This window comes from Lissotriton helveticus, chromosome 2_1 (genome assembly GCF_964261635.1).
Source record: "Lissotriton helveticus chromosome 2_1, aLisHel1.1, whole genome shotgun sequence".
Lineage (NCBI taxonomy): Eukaryota > Metazoa > Chordata > Amphibia > Caudata > Salamandridae > Lissotriton > Lissotriton helveticus.
The window spans coordinates 127,913,988-127,931,496 of NC_136059.1; the positions used below are offsets into that span (position 1 = coordinate 127,913,988).

A 17,509-nucleotide genomic window follows, 5' to 3' on the forward strand; every position below is an offset into this window, starting at 1 on the left:
AAGTGCCCATGTCTGGCTGGCCATAGAACTATGAACTGAAGTGCCCTGCAGCCCACCCTCCTCCCTGCTGCTGCCACTCAGCAAGCCTCACCCATCCTGACCTTGAGTTCGGGGTGGGTGGATGGAAATAAATGCACTTTATTACCATTTTATTTTTCATCTCAGGGGCTTTTGGGCTCATTTTAGTTGGCAGGCTGACACTCCTCCACTCTCATGGAGAAGCCAGCCCTGCCTGGTGATTAGATGTTTGCTGCGTTTTGTCAAAAATCATGGATTGCTTTGATTCTCTCTCAATATCCCTTAGTTAGTAGCCGCATTTCTTCCACATTAACAGAAGGAATTGATATATACGTTTGACTACTACTTCCCTGTTTCCCTCCATGTCGGATTTCTGCAAAGAATTATTACTGGTCACATCACTGAAAGAAAGTCACATAGTTGGTCATATTGCCAAGGTGGAGATTTTCTCTTCTGTGATTTCTCCTACATTTTAAGTTAGTAGTCCACATTTTTGGGATTCTCAAAGGATCATAGAAGGGCTAATAACATTCTACGCTAGTCCAGATTCCTGCACAAAAATTCATTTTAAGTATTATTTCTTTGCATGAGAAAAACAGCTTTGAATGATAAAAGTTCTTGCTGTGAACCCCCATTAAAGGAGTGTATACTTCCTTTCTGCTCATGACGTGCATACTTATCCCCGTCCATGAGAGGAGTATATTACCGTGCATGAGAAACTACCCATGGGAGGGTGGGGGGTGGGGGGGTAAAGGTTTGTAATCACCTCAGCTTGTAGTTCGTAATTAGGACTACAAAAAATGGAGTTGAACTTGTAAATAAGTATTAATTAGCTGTTGTGGAAGTTCCACTGATTGGAATTCTGTATTCGCAAATGATATTTGTAAGGATGAAAGCCAACCAACCAGAATCCACAAATCAGAATTGTGAATTTGTATGTATGTGTGTATATGGCATTTCTATAGCCTAAACGTAGCATACAGACAGAGGAGAGCTGTACATGGCCATTCACGACCTTGAAGACAATGTGTAACAGGACAGGAATCAGCTGTGACCGATTAATGCATTGTGGTGTAGTGTTCTTTCCATAGGTGCATGATCTTAGTATTTAGGTTTGATCAGTCTAGGGGATCCGGACGCAGCAACAGCACAATTGGTGCGCATCCTGCACAAGAGCATGCACATGCCTCTGGGATCACTCGATGAGGTCAGACAACATTGACACAGAGGTACTTACAGACCTCACCACAGTCAGGATAATATTCCTACACTGATCAAATCTAAATATTAAGGTAATTTTTCACTACTTTTGGTCCTGATGAAAGCCTAATTGACCCCTTCTAGGTACACAAAAGCTGAAACATGTCAACCTTTTTAATGGACTAATTACAGTGCGGGAGACCCGTTACTCCTCTTCCTTAGCACAAGGATAATTTTATCAAGCCTGAACCCAGACTCAATAAAAACCTTTTAACAATATTTTTTCATTTATTCACCTACTGACAATTTTTCGATCACTGATCACCTTACCAGTGGTTTACCTCCAGGTGGAGGAAGCATAACCACTAAACCCAATGATGATGCTGCCACGTACCTTCAAAGGCTGAGAATCAAGATATACCCCCATTCGGGCCATTGCACGTGATTGAGTATTTTTTATCGGTACTGTGAAACGAAAGAATAAAAACCCTGGTGACCCAGGACAAGTGATCCTTCCCCCTATGATTTTTTTAACTATATATTATGGAAGCTGAATGGATCACAACCACTTCCTCCTCACCCTCCTTGATTCTACATCATCTTAGTATATGCACAGTGTGCAGACAGTAAAGTGATATGTTATTGTGTTAGCCTGCTCTGCAATATGTTCTTCTGAAATATAATTTTCAACTTCCTCTTCCAGTAGAAGTATCTGTCACAGCCATTTCTGCAGGGATTTGTGTTTCAGGAAAAAAGGTAATTGATTTCACTATTGTAAGGAGACATCATTAAAGCTGAGAGCTTTAGCATATGTGGAGTGTGGCATTGATTTGACAAAATCTTGGATACTTCAAAAGAATTACTCGACCACCCAACCTATGATCCCTTGTTCATAGTATGGTTTGTAAAGCTGAGATGGCCTCTGCCCTCTATCTGTGGGAGGAGGAGATGTCCAATCGAGTCATGATCATCATTGTCACTGCATGAAATCACCGAATATCATGAGGTAACACCAGGCTCCCATGTCAGATAACTTACTGTAAATGGAAACTGAGCCAGAAAAGGACATTTCCAGGATTGACAGCACGATGACCAGAGAGTAAGGTAGTATTCGGGGTCTCATGGTGCCGGGTCTGATGATCTGCTGTCCAAGTTTTCTTCCTGGATAGGATGGCAGAGAAATATAATTTATCACTTATGGAGTAAATACAGACAACTTAAGACCCTATCTGAAGCTACAACAATCAAGAGCAGCAGCATGTCTAAAATACTGCCATCATGGATCAGTAAATAAAAAAAATTGCAGCTGTATCATTAACTTGATGAGCACATGAGAGTCTTTCTCGTCTTTCTACCCTGTGCTTCTCTCTCTCATCCATCTGTTTCTCTCCCCTTCGAGCTCCTCTGCCTCCTATCTTTATTCCTATGCACCCCACAATGCATATATTTTCCAGCTCTCTATTTTGTGAGCCTCTCTTCCCCTGTGCTGCTCTCCCACATTTTTATGTTTCTCTCCTACTTCCCAAACTCTGTGTTGCCTTCTCTCGTCTTTGTGTTCTTTCCCTGTTGAGCTTCTCCCCTCCTCCCTCTATTATCTGCTTTCCCCTATCCATCCTTCACCCCCAACCTCTCAAGACCTGTGGTACTTTTTATGAGAGGTGCTTTTACAAAGAAAATCTAACATGTTTAATTCACCATGCTGAAAGGAATCTGTCATCTTTAAATGGTGCCAGCTTCATTATCTTGATGTGCGCATGTTCTGACGCATGTGCATGTCAGTGGAATAAGGGACATTATTTTACATATTATTATTTTGCAGCACCACTAAAAGCAAGTGACACAGCCAATAGGTCCTAAAGGCAATACCCATTGGCTTTGACAATGCTTGTCATTAAAAAGACAGCTGACTCCCTTCTTCATGCATGTGACAGTAGCTCTTAGCAGTCCAAAGGGCAGCTCATAAAACATGGTGAGGCAGATCCTTGAGCTGCTCTCACTCTGCATTGATTTTTATTGCAGACAAATCTTAGAAATCTGTGGCCAAACATTCCAATTGATAGGAATCAGCTTTAGTGAAGGAGGGAGGGAGCCACACGGTCAGCTCCTGTGCTCGGGAGGGAGTGATGCTTTGTGGTGCATCAGTCCGACTGACGTGCTGTAAGGCTGCAGTGAGGGGGAGGGAAGTTCAGATCTCCACAGACTCTCACCCCTTCACTCAAGCGAGTCATTAGCCCCCGAGGGTACAGGACATGTTTATCATCCTACATGGAGTGAGTGAGCTGAGGGGTGCAATGCAGAAGGGGCACATCTCCCTCCTTCCTGAAGTGGAGCAACAAAATATTCACCTGGCACAGCTGTCAAAATATCTGTCCATGAAGAGGGGTGCCCTTGAATCTGCACCTGTCAAGCCCTATCTGGTATGCCCATAGTACTATATTTGGCAATAGGAGCTGATTGGTATATAGACAATAAATGTTTGCAATTTCAGCTTATTGTGCACATTACTAATGTGCTAGGTGCATCCCAAAAATTCAAGATTTATTGTTTTCCTTCATTTCCTGACAAAGTGAACCTATGGTATACATAGATGTATTTCTGGCTAGTTGGGTGATACAAACCTATAATATCAAAGGTGCGAAGTTAATGTAAAATAACATGCATTAAATTGATACATATTTACATTCTATACATTACACAGCTGTTTGGATGTGTGGGTTAGAATAATGCGTGTGTGTGTCACGAATAGGAGTGAGGATGTGAGCTTTAACTCAAATCATTTGTTTGCCACGTATTGTTCGAGACACACAGTCTTGTGGGCCACTTCAGCATACTTGTGTCCGCACAAGCAATCAACCACTCAGCCACACTTAATTTATTTTTGTATTTTTTTGCAGTTTTATATAGCGCAAACTTGGCCCAAAGGCATTAGAGTGATTTACAAGAGAATTAGCAGTTTTACATCAGAGCAGCACATTGCAGACTTTATTTTTAATGCCGGGATTTTTACAGACACAAACACTTTCATGAAAGGCTTACAACTGTAACAATTCATTTTCTTATGTGGCAAGCACATTTTCGAAGTTAGAAAACTTAAACTGACTGCTAAACCTGGACACATGGATACCAGTTTGGTATCTAGAGAGGGATGACTTCAGGCGTCCCTTCCAAATACTGCTTTGGTATCTTATGTATTAATGTTTCCCAGCTTCAGTCTGGTCGCAAAACATTTATATTTTACTAACACCTCAAAGGTGATAGTAATGCATCCATTAAAGGGCACAGGCCCCCTTAGGACCCCAAGCACTTTGTGGATGTTACAAAAAGTTTGCTGAAGAGCAGGTAGCAGGTCCAGAGGACCACTGCCAACACTTAAACGAAAGAGGGTTCCACTAAAAAAATAAAAGTTGTATTTTTGGATTGTCCAGCTCAGCCTTTGAATATTCTAAGACAGATGAATTGTGTACCAATAGAGTGGGTAAAAGCTTTTATTCTTTAAAATACTTAGTACTGCCAACATCTGCTATACAAATGATTTTACAAAATAAGCCTTTCACACATATGGCATGCCTGCAATACACCAGATTTAGGGAGTGGCGCTATTGATCCTTGATTTAAAATTGTGAAGCAGAAAGTATCTGTGGCCATCTCATCTGATTTTTCTGGTAGTGTTGAACTTATTACTGCTGCCACCAGACAGCTACAGAAGTGTGTAGCCAGATGCTGACATGTCATGCCGGTCATGTATTATTAGAAGAGGTTAATGCCAGCATGTCTTCACACCACCTGCTCTTAGGCATCATTTCCCAGGATTGATTTATGTACAATTTGTTGCATCTGAGAACAGAAATGATACTCTGTGACAGGGCTGTGCCAGATTTCAACAGAATGACATCATATGCCGTAGGCCAGTCTAGGCTGATCTCAGGAGCATTGAAAGAAACACAAGTGACCTATCACAGAATTTCTCTATAGATGAGACATGTAATGCAGGAGTGCACATATATGTTAGAAGAGGGCAGTACCTTTTTGCCTTAGTGGAACCGCAGAGCATTGGAGGAGTGTACTCAATCAATCATAGCATTTATAAAGCGAACTACATACCAGTGAGGGTCTCAAGCCGCTGGGGGGTGGGGGGCTGCTACTGTTCGAATGCACAGGTCTTCAGAAGTCTCCTGAAGGTTAGAAGATCTTCGGTCTGCCGCAGGACGATGGGGAGGGTGTTCCATCTCTTGGGGGCGAGGTGGGAGAAAGATCTGGCGCCAGCGGTCACTCTTCGGATGCGGGGGACGGTGGCGAGGGCGAGGTCGGTGGAGCGGAGCTGGCAGGTGGGGGTGTACAGGCTGAGTCGGCCGTTGAGGTACGCTGGTCTGGTGTTGTGGTGTGCCCTGGGAGCGTGGGTGAGGAGTTTGAAGGTAATCCTCTTGTTGATGGGGAGCCAGTTCAGGTATCTCAGGTGGGGTTTGATTTGGCTGCGGCGAGGGATGTTGAGGATCAGGCGAGTAGAGGTGTTCTGGATACGTTCTGGATACTGATGTTTCAGAAGAGAGGGGAACACAATAGTGTGCTGTTGCCACAGTGCCAATCAGCCCATAATCACAATCATAGGGAGAAGTATCCTATAGGCCTGTGTGGTGATGTTGGACAAGGATGTTTGAGGGGATGGCATGATCCATGTAGATAGTGTCAGGCATGTTGGTGGTCAGAATCTGAGAAGCTCACTAAGTCGTTAAAGGGCTGCAAGGTGGAGATCCTCCGGGAAAGACCAGTCTTAACCTCTTCGGGTCCTATGTTGGAAATATCAGGGAGGGTATTTTAATGAGTTGATGGGACCACTTATGATGGAAGAATACGTCTTGTAGGTTTATGTGTCAACAAGTTCCCTATATATGTCATGCAGGACATGCTTTCCACATATAAGAAGGATTTGCAATGTAAGTTGCTCTCAAAACATTTGTTGCAAATACATTTCTCCTGTCGCTATTGTTTTCTCAAACAAACATTAAGCTGAAAATTCCAGCGGAGAAATCAGCTTTTTGATTTATTCAAACATCATAAAGTTGTAAAGAGAATACACCTTGAATATCCAGCTAGAACTATAAAAACATGGTGGGGCATGATGGCGCCAAACTCACCATAGATATTACACCCCAGGCAATTCTCTCCCCGATTAGCGTTCACGAGCAGGAAACAGGGGGGACTTCAACAACTAATCTTGGACCTCCTCTCATACAGTGCTTGGTACCTGTGCCAGCAATCTCCCAGCTGTTTCACATCCATGGGTTACTTGGTCTACAGTTCACATGTCCGGATGGCCATAGCAAAGAAACTGGCCAACCCAACATGTTGACTGCAGGTGCAGCTGTAATCCAGTAATCTCATGATTGAGTCCTCCCTCCTGCACTCACACTGTGGCTTATAAGTAAAATGGCAGTGATATGCCATTTTACTTATTTGTGTGCAACTGCTGCACTCGCAGTAGGTGGGCATTACTCCTCCGCTCTTGAGGAGAAGCCGCTCCAGTCAAATTACTTTCTGCTCACCTTCTGTCTGATTACTCGGAGTCAGGTCTCACCGCTACCTGCTTCTCTATTCTGTCAGCTCAGGAGGGATCTCACACACTCAGTGAGGGATGGTGTCAGGTCTCACTGCTGCCTGCTGCTATCTTCCGTCAGCTCAGGAGGGATCTCTCACACTCAGTGAGTGATGATGGAGTACTATAGATCTATGTTGATATAGAACCTGCAATGCAAATTACTGGGAAGGTCTGAGAGGAAAAACTGTTCCCACACAATCAAAGCTATCAATCACCTGCAACGCGCCAGCAGACAGTGAGGTATCTCGGCAAATATTTGTGAGCATAATTGTTGGTTTTAATAAGTTTAGGCCTGTCATGTGGAGCTCAGACCTAACTGTGGGAGTAAGAGGTGATTAAAATGTGACCAAATCCAAAATTGGTCGCACACATTGAATTAAGCATAGCAGAGCCCTGTCCATGCATTAAATCATATTTGACCACCACAATAAAATTGCACTCTCCAAACCAATCACTTAATTCCGCAGATGCAGATACCCAGGTTTGTGCAGTAAGGATGTCACTGAAGGTTTGGGTGCACAGGACAAGCATTAACTTCTGGAAGACTGTAAGTGACGTTGAAAGTGACAACATGTTTAAGCATGATTAGGAACTGTGACTTTACAGCTCTAAAACATACACTGATTTATCTAACACCATTAATAAGTATTGCATTTCATACAAAGAACAAACATTTTATTATGATGAGGTACTCAAGCAGAGGTCCACTTAACAAATTACAAGAATTTTAACAAAAGAAAAAAAAGCAACATATTTACTTTTTAAATAGGTATTATAAAATAAAGACCTCCCAACATTTATACTAATTGCCAAAAAAGCAAGAAATTAGGAAGTAATTAGAGGGTTGACAGCTCCTACTACAGAACACCTAAAAAAAGAGAGCATAATAATGTTTTCCTAAATTTCTTTAGCGCTGGTGACACCCGGTGGGACCATGTTTTTTGGTGGCCTCAATGACCCCCCATGGATTCCCTCACTACCACCCTTTAACAGTGTCCCTTGAGTCTCCATGACCAATATCTCTCTCATGCATTTCATTTGTTTTATTGCCCCACTCATACGGTGGAGGGTGTCAGAGCACTTTGCATCACACATATTACACAGAGACAGTTTATCATGTGTGCCTAAATCAGGGTACCGAAAATGTTGCATAAGACAGAGGACTACAAGGTGTAGGAGTCACATGCCACCCATACTGGTAGGAAGTATAGATTAATGGTGCTTGGACTGGAAAAGCACAAACCAAGCATTTAAAACTTATCACAATGGTTGGCGATTCTCTTTACTAATAAGAATGTATTTCTACCCAAAAGAACCCTTTTTATAGCATTTGAATAATGAAAGACTGGATAATGAATAACTCTATCACTTATTCCATACAGTACTTTGATGACAGTTAATAGCTCACTGTTCAATATTAGGATTTTAATCTATAAACTGCAAGTATTAAACGGATTTCTCTGACAAAAGCAGTAACCCACTTTGCGACCTGCATTGTGCCCATGTTTTTTAAGCAATATTTCAAAGAACAGTGGTCCCAGACATCAATCACAATTTAAAAACAAGATACAAATAGACCAAAATTGGAATCTTTGTTCAATGTCCAGCCGGACATATTTTAATAATAAATATACTCAAATGTAGCAAAATATACAGAAATTCCTAAGTGGAACACAAACCTGCGTCCAGCTACCACATATACACAACCATAAAAAACAAACAATTACAAGGCAAGAAAAAAGTCTGTCAAGTAATCAAAGAATTGGAACAGACAGTTATTAATTACATACACATTCTGTGATTTACACAGTGGAAAAATGTACAAATCATCACGTGTACAGTGTCGACGACGTTTCGATCCTTATTTAATTCAGGACCATCATCAGGACATATCAATACATGCCTTTACTAAATATTTACAAGGATTGCCATACACAAATAACAGCAGATACAATAAAAGAAAGAAAACAACACAATGGAAGAAACAGGGAAGGAGAAAAAGGGGAGAGAAAAGAAAATCCATGAATTAGTGCATTTCAAAATTATCAACAATGTCAATTCATTTTAAAAAGATCACGCTCTATACATTAAAGTGTGTACATATCAAACCATGAAAATACACAATCTTAGAACCATAATTACACTGACAGTGTATGCTGGAGTCTGTTCATATCAGAGTTTGCGGCCATATAGACAACCCCACAAATCGAGGCTCCTCCATTGCATTTAAGAAAATCCAGTATTAAAAAAGGAAAGTCAAGTCTCTACATTTTATATATTAAATAGGCACCACGTACCTCTAGTTGTGTTTCACTCTCCCAATATTATTTTATGGGAGGATGATCAATCTACACCTAAATGGACACAAGAGCATAATGGTCAGTACTGGGCAATATAGCTACGTAGCCATAGTTTATTCAGAAATTCTACGTATCACCACGGGTCGCTTACCAGACTGGGGCTCCTCAGATTTAATACGGGAGTGGCGAATCGCGATTATCGATAAGAAAAGCAAATGCTTTTATCATGCACACCTACAGAAAAAATAACGCAGGGCGTTCTAAATATATACTGATTCCCAAGCTTAGTAGAGAATAACACCGTACTAGGAAGGCTCTCTTACCAGTCAAGTAAGGTGGCAGTACCGGAAATGGGGAGTCTATCGCGTTTTGAAGATACAAAGGCGATTTGCATGAAGGAGGCTTCTACCATTAGAAGAGCTCGGTAAATTTCCGTCAGTTGCCTAAAAAAGCAGAGCGGGACAGACCAAAGGGGCACTCAGTATCAATAATTTACAGCCCATTCAGCTCAGACATCTCAATGTAAGGACGACAAAAATAAGTCTTACCAATGGCATGGACTGGTGCACCCGTAATAGGGGGTCTGGCGCATCCGGGGAGGTGATATTCAATCTGAGCGCCGCGCCGTGTAATGTAGTTAAAGGGACGCAGAGAATCACGTGATCAAGGTCATGTGATGCGCGAGGGGAAGCGAGGACTATCTAGTGAGCCGGATGGGTGCCATCTATGAACTGCAATAGTGCATAAGAGTACGTTATGTAAGTACTTCCTCACGCGAAGTACAGGACACTAGAGCATAGTGATGTGCCCAATTTTACGTGTTTCACACCATCGAGCTACAGTGCAATATTAGGTCACTGTATGAAAAAAGGCAGTAAACCGCCGGATTATGATACCTAAATTGGAACTTGCAACCACCTCAGTATCGACTTGACGTGGCACAACTGACGCATAGATTAAATCAATTAGCAGACGTTTCTGAATAAAGAGACACAAGTACATGGATAAGATATCACGTTCATTTTCAGCAGCCATGTTGAAGTGGTGAATATAAATGCCTCAGCATACATACATGAACCTTTCAGAGTACAATTATTTACAACACTCACGTTAAATGGAAAGAAAAGAAAAGTTGCTGGCAAGCTTACTAAAAATATGTTACTTTTGGACTTTTGTAATATGTTTACTCAAAGGTAAACAGATTGCTTCTGTTTGGGTTGAGTTTGCCATTTTCTTTGTTGGTATATTTCGGCCCATGAATATACTTCATCTAACTTGTAGTCTAAAGTATCGCGACGATACTTTCTTAGCTTTCTCTCATTCACTTCTTTAGCGTATCGATCTAGTCTCTGATTGATCTCCTCTAGTGTTTTATCCAAATCATGAATTTTGTTCAGTTGTTCTTTAAGGTTCTTAATCTCTTCTTCTAGTTCCAACAAGACTTTCGAAAGTTCCTCTACTATCAATAGCATCAAGTCCAAAGAACATTTATCATAGAAAACTACGTTTTCATTGTGAATTGGGAACCCGTCTGGCCTATTTAATATATAAAATGTAGAGACTTGACTTTCCTTTTTTAATACTGGATTTTCCTAAATGCAATGGAGGAGCCTCGATTTGTGGGGTTGTCCATATGGCCGCAAACTCTGATATGAACAGACTCCAGCATACACTGTCAGTGTAATTATGGTTCTAAGATTGTGTATTTTCATGGTTTGATATGTACACACTTTAATGTATAGAGCGTGATCTTTTTAAAATGAATTGACATTGTTGTTAATTTTGAAATGCACTAATTCATGGATTTTCTTTTCTCTCCCCTTTTTCTCCTTCCCTGTTTCTTCCATTGTGTTGTTTTCTTTCTTTTATTGTATCTGCTGTTATTTGTGTACGGCAATCCTTGTAAATATTTAGTAAAGGCATGTATTGATATGTCCTGATGATGGTCCTGAATTAAATAAGGATCGAAACGTCGTCGACACTGTACACGTGATGATTTGTACATTTTTCCACTGTGTAAATCACAGAATGTGTATGTAATTAATAACTGTCTGTTCCAATTCTTTGATTACTTGACAGACTTTTTTCTTGCCTTGTAATTGTTTGTTTTTTATGGTTGTGTATATGTGGTAGCTGGACGCAGGTTTGTGTTCCACTTAGGAATTTCTGTATATTTTGCTACATTTGAGTATATTTATTATTAAAATATGTCCGGCTGGACATTGAACAAAGATTCCAATTTTGGTCTATTTGTAGCTTGTTTTTAAATTGTGATTGATGTCTGGGACCACTGTTCTTTGAAATATTGCATACCCCCAAGGTCCCACACTTACTGCTACTTTGGGTTTCCCTTGTTGTATATAATAGCATGTTTTTTAAGCAGGCAATATTAACCCTCTGTGCTACCTTAGGACGAGTCAAAGTTGCCACCAGCAGCTCAGCGTCCATTAGGGTGCTTGGGCGTTACCCCATGTCACGGGGCCACTGCCGAGATAGGACGGGGTGAGGACTTTAACATCTGTTCCTTTCCACCCCATCCACAGGATGCCTTCGGTCCCTTTAATTCAGCCTGGGCTTCCCCTGAGGAGGAGCCTTTCATCCTGACGTCACCCAACGCGGACCAATCAAGCGGACTGAAGGCGGATAAGGAAGCCTTCCTGGAACCTGTCGGGGCGAAAACCGGAGTTGGAGAGGAGGAGACACTTGGAGAAGCGAGACAAGGAGCCAGGAGGCCAACGAGATCACGAATTGCCCCGCCACACTTCAAGGGAAATGTTGCTGGAAAAGATACGGGGTTGTATATGGAACGCTTTCTCACGGGGAGGGACTGGGTAACGTTACAGGGAGGTCACGGGGCTGTACTGGCGGTGATTTTCTTTCCTCTCACCATTCACCATTCCTGGTCTATACCCCCCCTTGGGGTTTATTGTCTTTAGTCCGATGACAGCCTTCGGTGACTCCTCACACCCATTCCCTTAGAGACGTATGGTCAAGTAACCCGTCTCCTAAAGCTCTTTATTTCTTTTGTTTTGGTTGCCGTTTGCCTGCCCTGTCGGAGCGAAGCCGAGAGTGACTCCCGGGAAGACAAGTCAGGAGGAAGAGTTCAAGACTGCTGTCTGCCTTATCTTCAAGCCCTTTAGGAATGAGGAACTCTTTAAAAACGTTCAAATAAAAATACAATCTCTAAACCAAACTGTGTCTCCCCTCGATATTTCAGTGGCCCCGCTGTACAATCTCACAAGTGGCGAGCCAGATAGGAGCCTGGAGAGGCGAACCACCGTCCGATAAAGGATGGAGACTCTGATTCAGCAAATGAAGGATGGACAGGCAAAATTAGAATGGGCTATAGGACAGACTACCACCCAAGCAGAGGCGGGCCGGACCACCATTACCCACGCCATACAAACCCAAGCAGATAACCTACTCAAGCTAGCGGAGGGGCAGACCCAACTTATGACCGCCCTGGAACAGGGAAGACCTACCGCTCCACCCGCTGGTACTGTGGTCCCCCTACAAAAATATGCCCCCGGGGATGAACCCCTGTCTTTCTTTCTAAATTTTGAGAGTGCCGCTAGGGCTAGTGCGTGGCCAGGGGATAGATGGCCATTCTATCTTGCCCCCCTCTTAATGGGGAGGCTCAAGCGGCTTATCAGATGGTGAACAGGGATGGAAACTGTGCTTACGCCGTGGTAAAAAAATATATCCTGGATCGACTAGGAGTGGACGAAGAAACGCACAGGTTGAGGTTCCGCCAGGAACGAGGGACCCCAGGGGACCTCCCCAAGACATTGTTTACAAATTAAAGGAGGCAGCCAACCTCTGGCTTAAACCCCGAGAATCCAGCATGGAAGAGGTCATGAACAAGGTATACTTAGAACAGTTCCTAGAGGCCCTTCCCTAGGGCACTCAACGCTGGCTAAAACAACATGCAGGCTTAACCTTAGAACATGCCATAGAGATGGCTACTTCATATGCCAGGGCCCAGGGTCGGCGATACATGAGGGAACCCGAGAAACACGCTAAAAAAACAACCTCCGGGAAAGTAGACAAGAAGCCTCAAAAAGGGATAACGGAACCTCCAAGTCTTCGATTTTCACGACCTGATATTCCCACCGCCTCGGGGCCCCAATGTTATGAATGCGGAGAGTGGGGCCACATTGCCCGATATTGTCGGAAGAGGAAGGAGAAAGATGAAGAGCCAATGGACGTGAGCTATGCGCCCCGCTCTATTCTGTACGCTCAAGATACTGGGACAGTATTCTAATGAGTGTGACCATAAATGGGAAATCTGTAAGGGTTTTATTGGATTCGGGATGTAAGCACTCTGTGGTAAGGCACGAGCTGGTCGTGCCTTCTTGTCTTGTACCCGGAAGAACTGTTCACATCCGGTGTGTCCACGGAGATATCAAAAAGTACCCCGTGGCTAAGATCACGCTCTATACTATTGCAGGGACAGAAACCAAGGTAGTGGTTGGGGTATTGTCGAATCTCCCAGAACCAGTCATCATAGGGATCGATAACCCGTGTGTCAACTCCCTTATGCTCGAAGTCCTCAAACACTTAAATAAAACTTTGGATTCCCTACTTCTGTCAGAGCCTTGGGCGAGGGACACTCATTTCAGGACAGCCCAACTAAACGACGCTAGCCTTACCAACGCCTGGCAAAAAGCCCGTGATTACCAGAATCCCCTGTCCCGAGTATACCCCGCTTTTATTGAGAAAAACGGTCTGCTCTAAAGAATGGCAAAAACAGATGAGATCCCCCAGTTGTTGGTCCCATTCTGGTTTCGAGAGCAGATCCTGTTTTTGCTCATGCTCATCTATTGGCCGGACATCTGGGGCTGAAAAGACAGGACAGGCCATACTCCAACATTTCTTTTGGCCAGGAGTGTACGCACAGATACAAAAATATTGCCAAGAATGTCAGATATGTCAGAGACGCAACCCCTACATTCCACCCCCAGTCCCTTTACATCCCTTACCCATAATCGGTACTCCCTTTGACAAGTTAGGGATGGACCTCATAGAGCCCTTGCCCAAATCCGGCAGGGGACACCAATATGCCCTGGTGTTGGTAGATTACGCCACCCGCTACCCGGAGTCCTTTCCCCTCCGGGCTGCCACCTCGGCTGCCATCGCACAGAGACTAATAGAGGTGTTCTCACGCATGGCGTTCCCCAGGGAGATCGTTACCGATCAGGGTACCCTATTCGTTTCTCACCTGATGAAACACGTGTGCGAACAGCTCCGGATTAAACACATAAGGACTTCTGTTTACCATCCTCAGACAGATGGATTGGTTGAGCATTACAATGGTTCTCTGAAGCTCACCCTAAAGAAACTGCTGTCTGGGGATGGTAAAAACTGGGACCAATTGCTTCCCCTAGCCCTCTTTGTTCTCCGCAGCCAGACCCAAGCTAGTTTGGGCACTTCTCCGTTCGAGTTACTGTTCGGACGAAAACCTAGGACATTGTTGGAGATCACGAAGGATAGCTGGGAGAAAGAGGGGGCACAAGAGCCGAGGCTCTTTTGGACTACACCCGCCAACTACAAACCCGGCTCCACAAGCCACCTTAGCCCATGACCATTTATCCCTTGCTCAGACAAAACAGAAAGTGTTCTATGACCGAGGAAAAAAATGGAGAGAACTGAGTGTAGGTGATTGGGCCTTCATTTTGCTACCCACTTCTACCCATAAGTTGAAAAAGGAATGGCAGGGTCCCTTCAAGATTACCTGGAAGATAGGGCGTACTACCTACCTGCTACAGCTATCGAGAAACAAGACCCGATTGTACCACATCAATATTCTAAAAAAATTGGCTTGGTACCCCCCTCAAGCCGTTCATACGGTTGTTACTGCCTCAACCCCTCCTCACACTGTCAGAGATACCCCGATCAACCCAGACCTCACTACAAACCAGAAAGAAGAGGTTCTCTCCCTCCTCCTTCGTTATCCCGGTGTGTTTTCAGACCAGCCAGGTAGGACCCACCTAGCGGAACATTCCATTCCCACCCCCCTGGTGTTGTGGTGAAACAAAAACCGTACCGCATCCCTGAGGCGCGACGTCTAGCCCTCCAGAATGAAGTGAACAACATGCTATGATCCGGTATGATAGGCCCATCACACAGCAACTGGTGCTTGCCTGTGGTCCTCGTGCAGCATCCGGTTTTGCATTGACTTTCGAGCGGTCAATCGAGTCTCTAAGCAGGATGCATATCCTCTCCCTTCATTTTGTATACAGACCACGCTTCCCTAACTTGGCTGCAGCGTAACCGTGGTCATAATGAACGCATCCTCCGGTGGTTTTTGGCCTTGCAGCCGTATCAAATCGACGTCCGTCATCGGAAGGGTGCGGATCAGGGGAATGTGGACTTCTTGTCACGTTTCCCGATTTCCCCCGATCGGGAAAATCCCGGGGAGGGATGTGTCACAGGGCCACTGCCGAGGTAGGACGGGGTGAGGACTTTCACATCTGTTCCTTTCCACCCCGTCCACAGGATGCCTACGGGCCCTTTAATTCAGCCTGGGCTTCCCCTGAGGAGGAGCCTTTCATCTTGACGTCACCCGACGCGGACCAATCAAGCGGACTGAAGGCGGATAAGGAAGCCTTCACGGAACCTGTCGGGGCGAAAGCCGGTGTTGGAGAGGAGGAGACACTTGGAGAAGCGAGACAAGAGGCGACGTCGGAGGAGAGCGGAGGACGGATGGCAAGTTCGGAGGAGAGCGGAGGACGGACGATTCGAGTAGGAGACGGAAGGGACGAAAACACCAAGGAGCCAGGAAACCAATGAGACCACGAATCGCCCCGCCACGCTTCAAGGGAAGTGTGGCTGGAAAAGGTACGGGGTCGTATACGGAACGCTTTCTCACGGGGAGGGACTGAGTAAAGTTACAGGGAGGTCACGGGGCTGTACTGGTGGTGATTTTCTTTCTTTGTACTTGTTCCTCTCACCATTCACCATTCCTGGTCTACACCCCCCCTCGGGGTTTATTGTCCTTAGTCCGGTGACAGCCTTCGGTAACTCCTCACACCCGTTCCCTTAGAGACGTATGGTCAAGTAACACGTCTCCTAAAGCTCTTTATTTCTTTTGTTTTGGTTGGCGTTTGCCTGCCCGGTCGGTGAGATGCTGAGAGTGACTCCCGGGAAGACAAGTCAGAAGGAAGAGTTCAAGACTGCTGTCTGCCTTATATTCAAGCACTTTAGGAACGAGGAACTCTTTAAAAACGTGCAAATAAAAATACAATCTCTAAACCAACCTGTGTCTCCCCTCGATATTTCAGTGGCCCCGCTGTACAATCTCATACCCCACTAATTAAATACTGCCATTCTTAGGGAAACTGATTGAAAAACACCCTAATCATCATCTGTCCAAATACATTGAACTTGCTGGCGGCCTGGATTATTCACAATCCGGATTCAGGCCTAAGCATAGCACTGAGTCTACCCTTCTATCTGTTACGGACGATCTGCACATGTACCAGGATAAGGGCTACGCCGTTATCCTGGTACTATCAGACCTGTCGGCAGCGCTTGACACCGTGTCACACACTATCTTAATTGACCGGTTGGCTAACATCGGCGTAAAGAACAAAGCCCTGGCCTGGCTAAAGAGCTTTCTAACTAATCGCACCCTGAGTGTCACCATGGGTGCCTACCGTTCAGAGGAGGTGGAGATTTCAAAAGGGGTGCCACAGGGCTCCTGTCTGAGCCCAACCCTTTTTAACATTTATGTGGCACCCCTGGCAAGAGTGATGCGCACGTATGGCTTCGTTCCTGTGTCATACATGGGTGACACTCAACTCCTCTTCCCCTTTAAATCTCTCTCCACTGAAGTAATTAGCTCCTTCTCATCTGGCATGAAGGCTAAAGCACAATGGATGTCTACCAACTGCCTCCAGTGCAATGTTAACAAAACAGAGATCATGTTATTCGGGGAGGCCAAAATGCTATGGTCTCCAGACTGGTGGCCACAAGACCTAGGAGCGGCTCATGAACCCAAACAGGTTGTTAAGGATCTAGGAATAAAGATAGATCAAGAATTGTCACTAAAGCAACACAGTAACATCGTTGTAAGTTCCTGTTTCCATACCATCAACCTACTACGAAATTTTTTCCCCTGCTTCCAGATTCGTTCCGGAAAACTTTAGTACAGGCTCTAGTGTTAAGTCGAATCGACTATTGTAATGGCCTACTACTTGCTGCTAACAAGAGCGTGTTGGACAAACTACAAGTCATCCAGAATACAGCAGCCCGTTTAGTCCTAAATGCTCCCCCTAGAACAGCATCGCAACCTCTTCTGGACCAACTGCACTGGCTCTCAATCAGGCAGAGAACGAAGTTTAAAATATGCTGTCTGATACAGAAATGCCTCAACGGACACGGACCAGCATACTTG

General features: G+C 44.3%; 1 protein-coding gene across 1 annotated transcript in view; it reads right to left on the reverse strand.

The window, feature by feature from the left end:
- LOC144817789 (uncharacterized) overlaps nucleotides 1-6,901 on the reverse strand; it is a 42,339-nt gene extending 35,438 nt beyond the window's left edge. Inside the window, exons 1-2 of the mRNA XM_078674605.1 lie at nucleotides 6,759-6,901; nucleotides 2,257-2,379 (exon numbers count right to left, since the gene is read on the reverse strand). Coding sequence (XP_078530731.1) covers nucleotides 2,257-2,341 — 85 coding nt within the window. The 5' untranslated portion in view covers nucleotides 2,342-2,379; nucleotides 6,759-6,901. The remainder of the gene's footprint in view (nucleotides 1-2,256; nucleotides 2,380-6,758) is intronic.
- Between the last annotated feature and the right edge of the window lie 10,608 nt (nucleotides 6,902-17,509).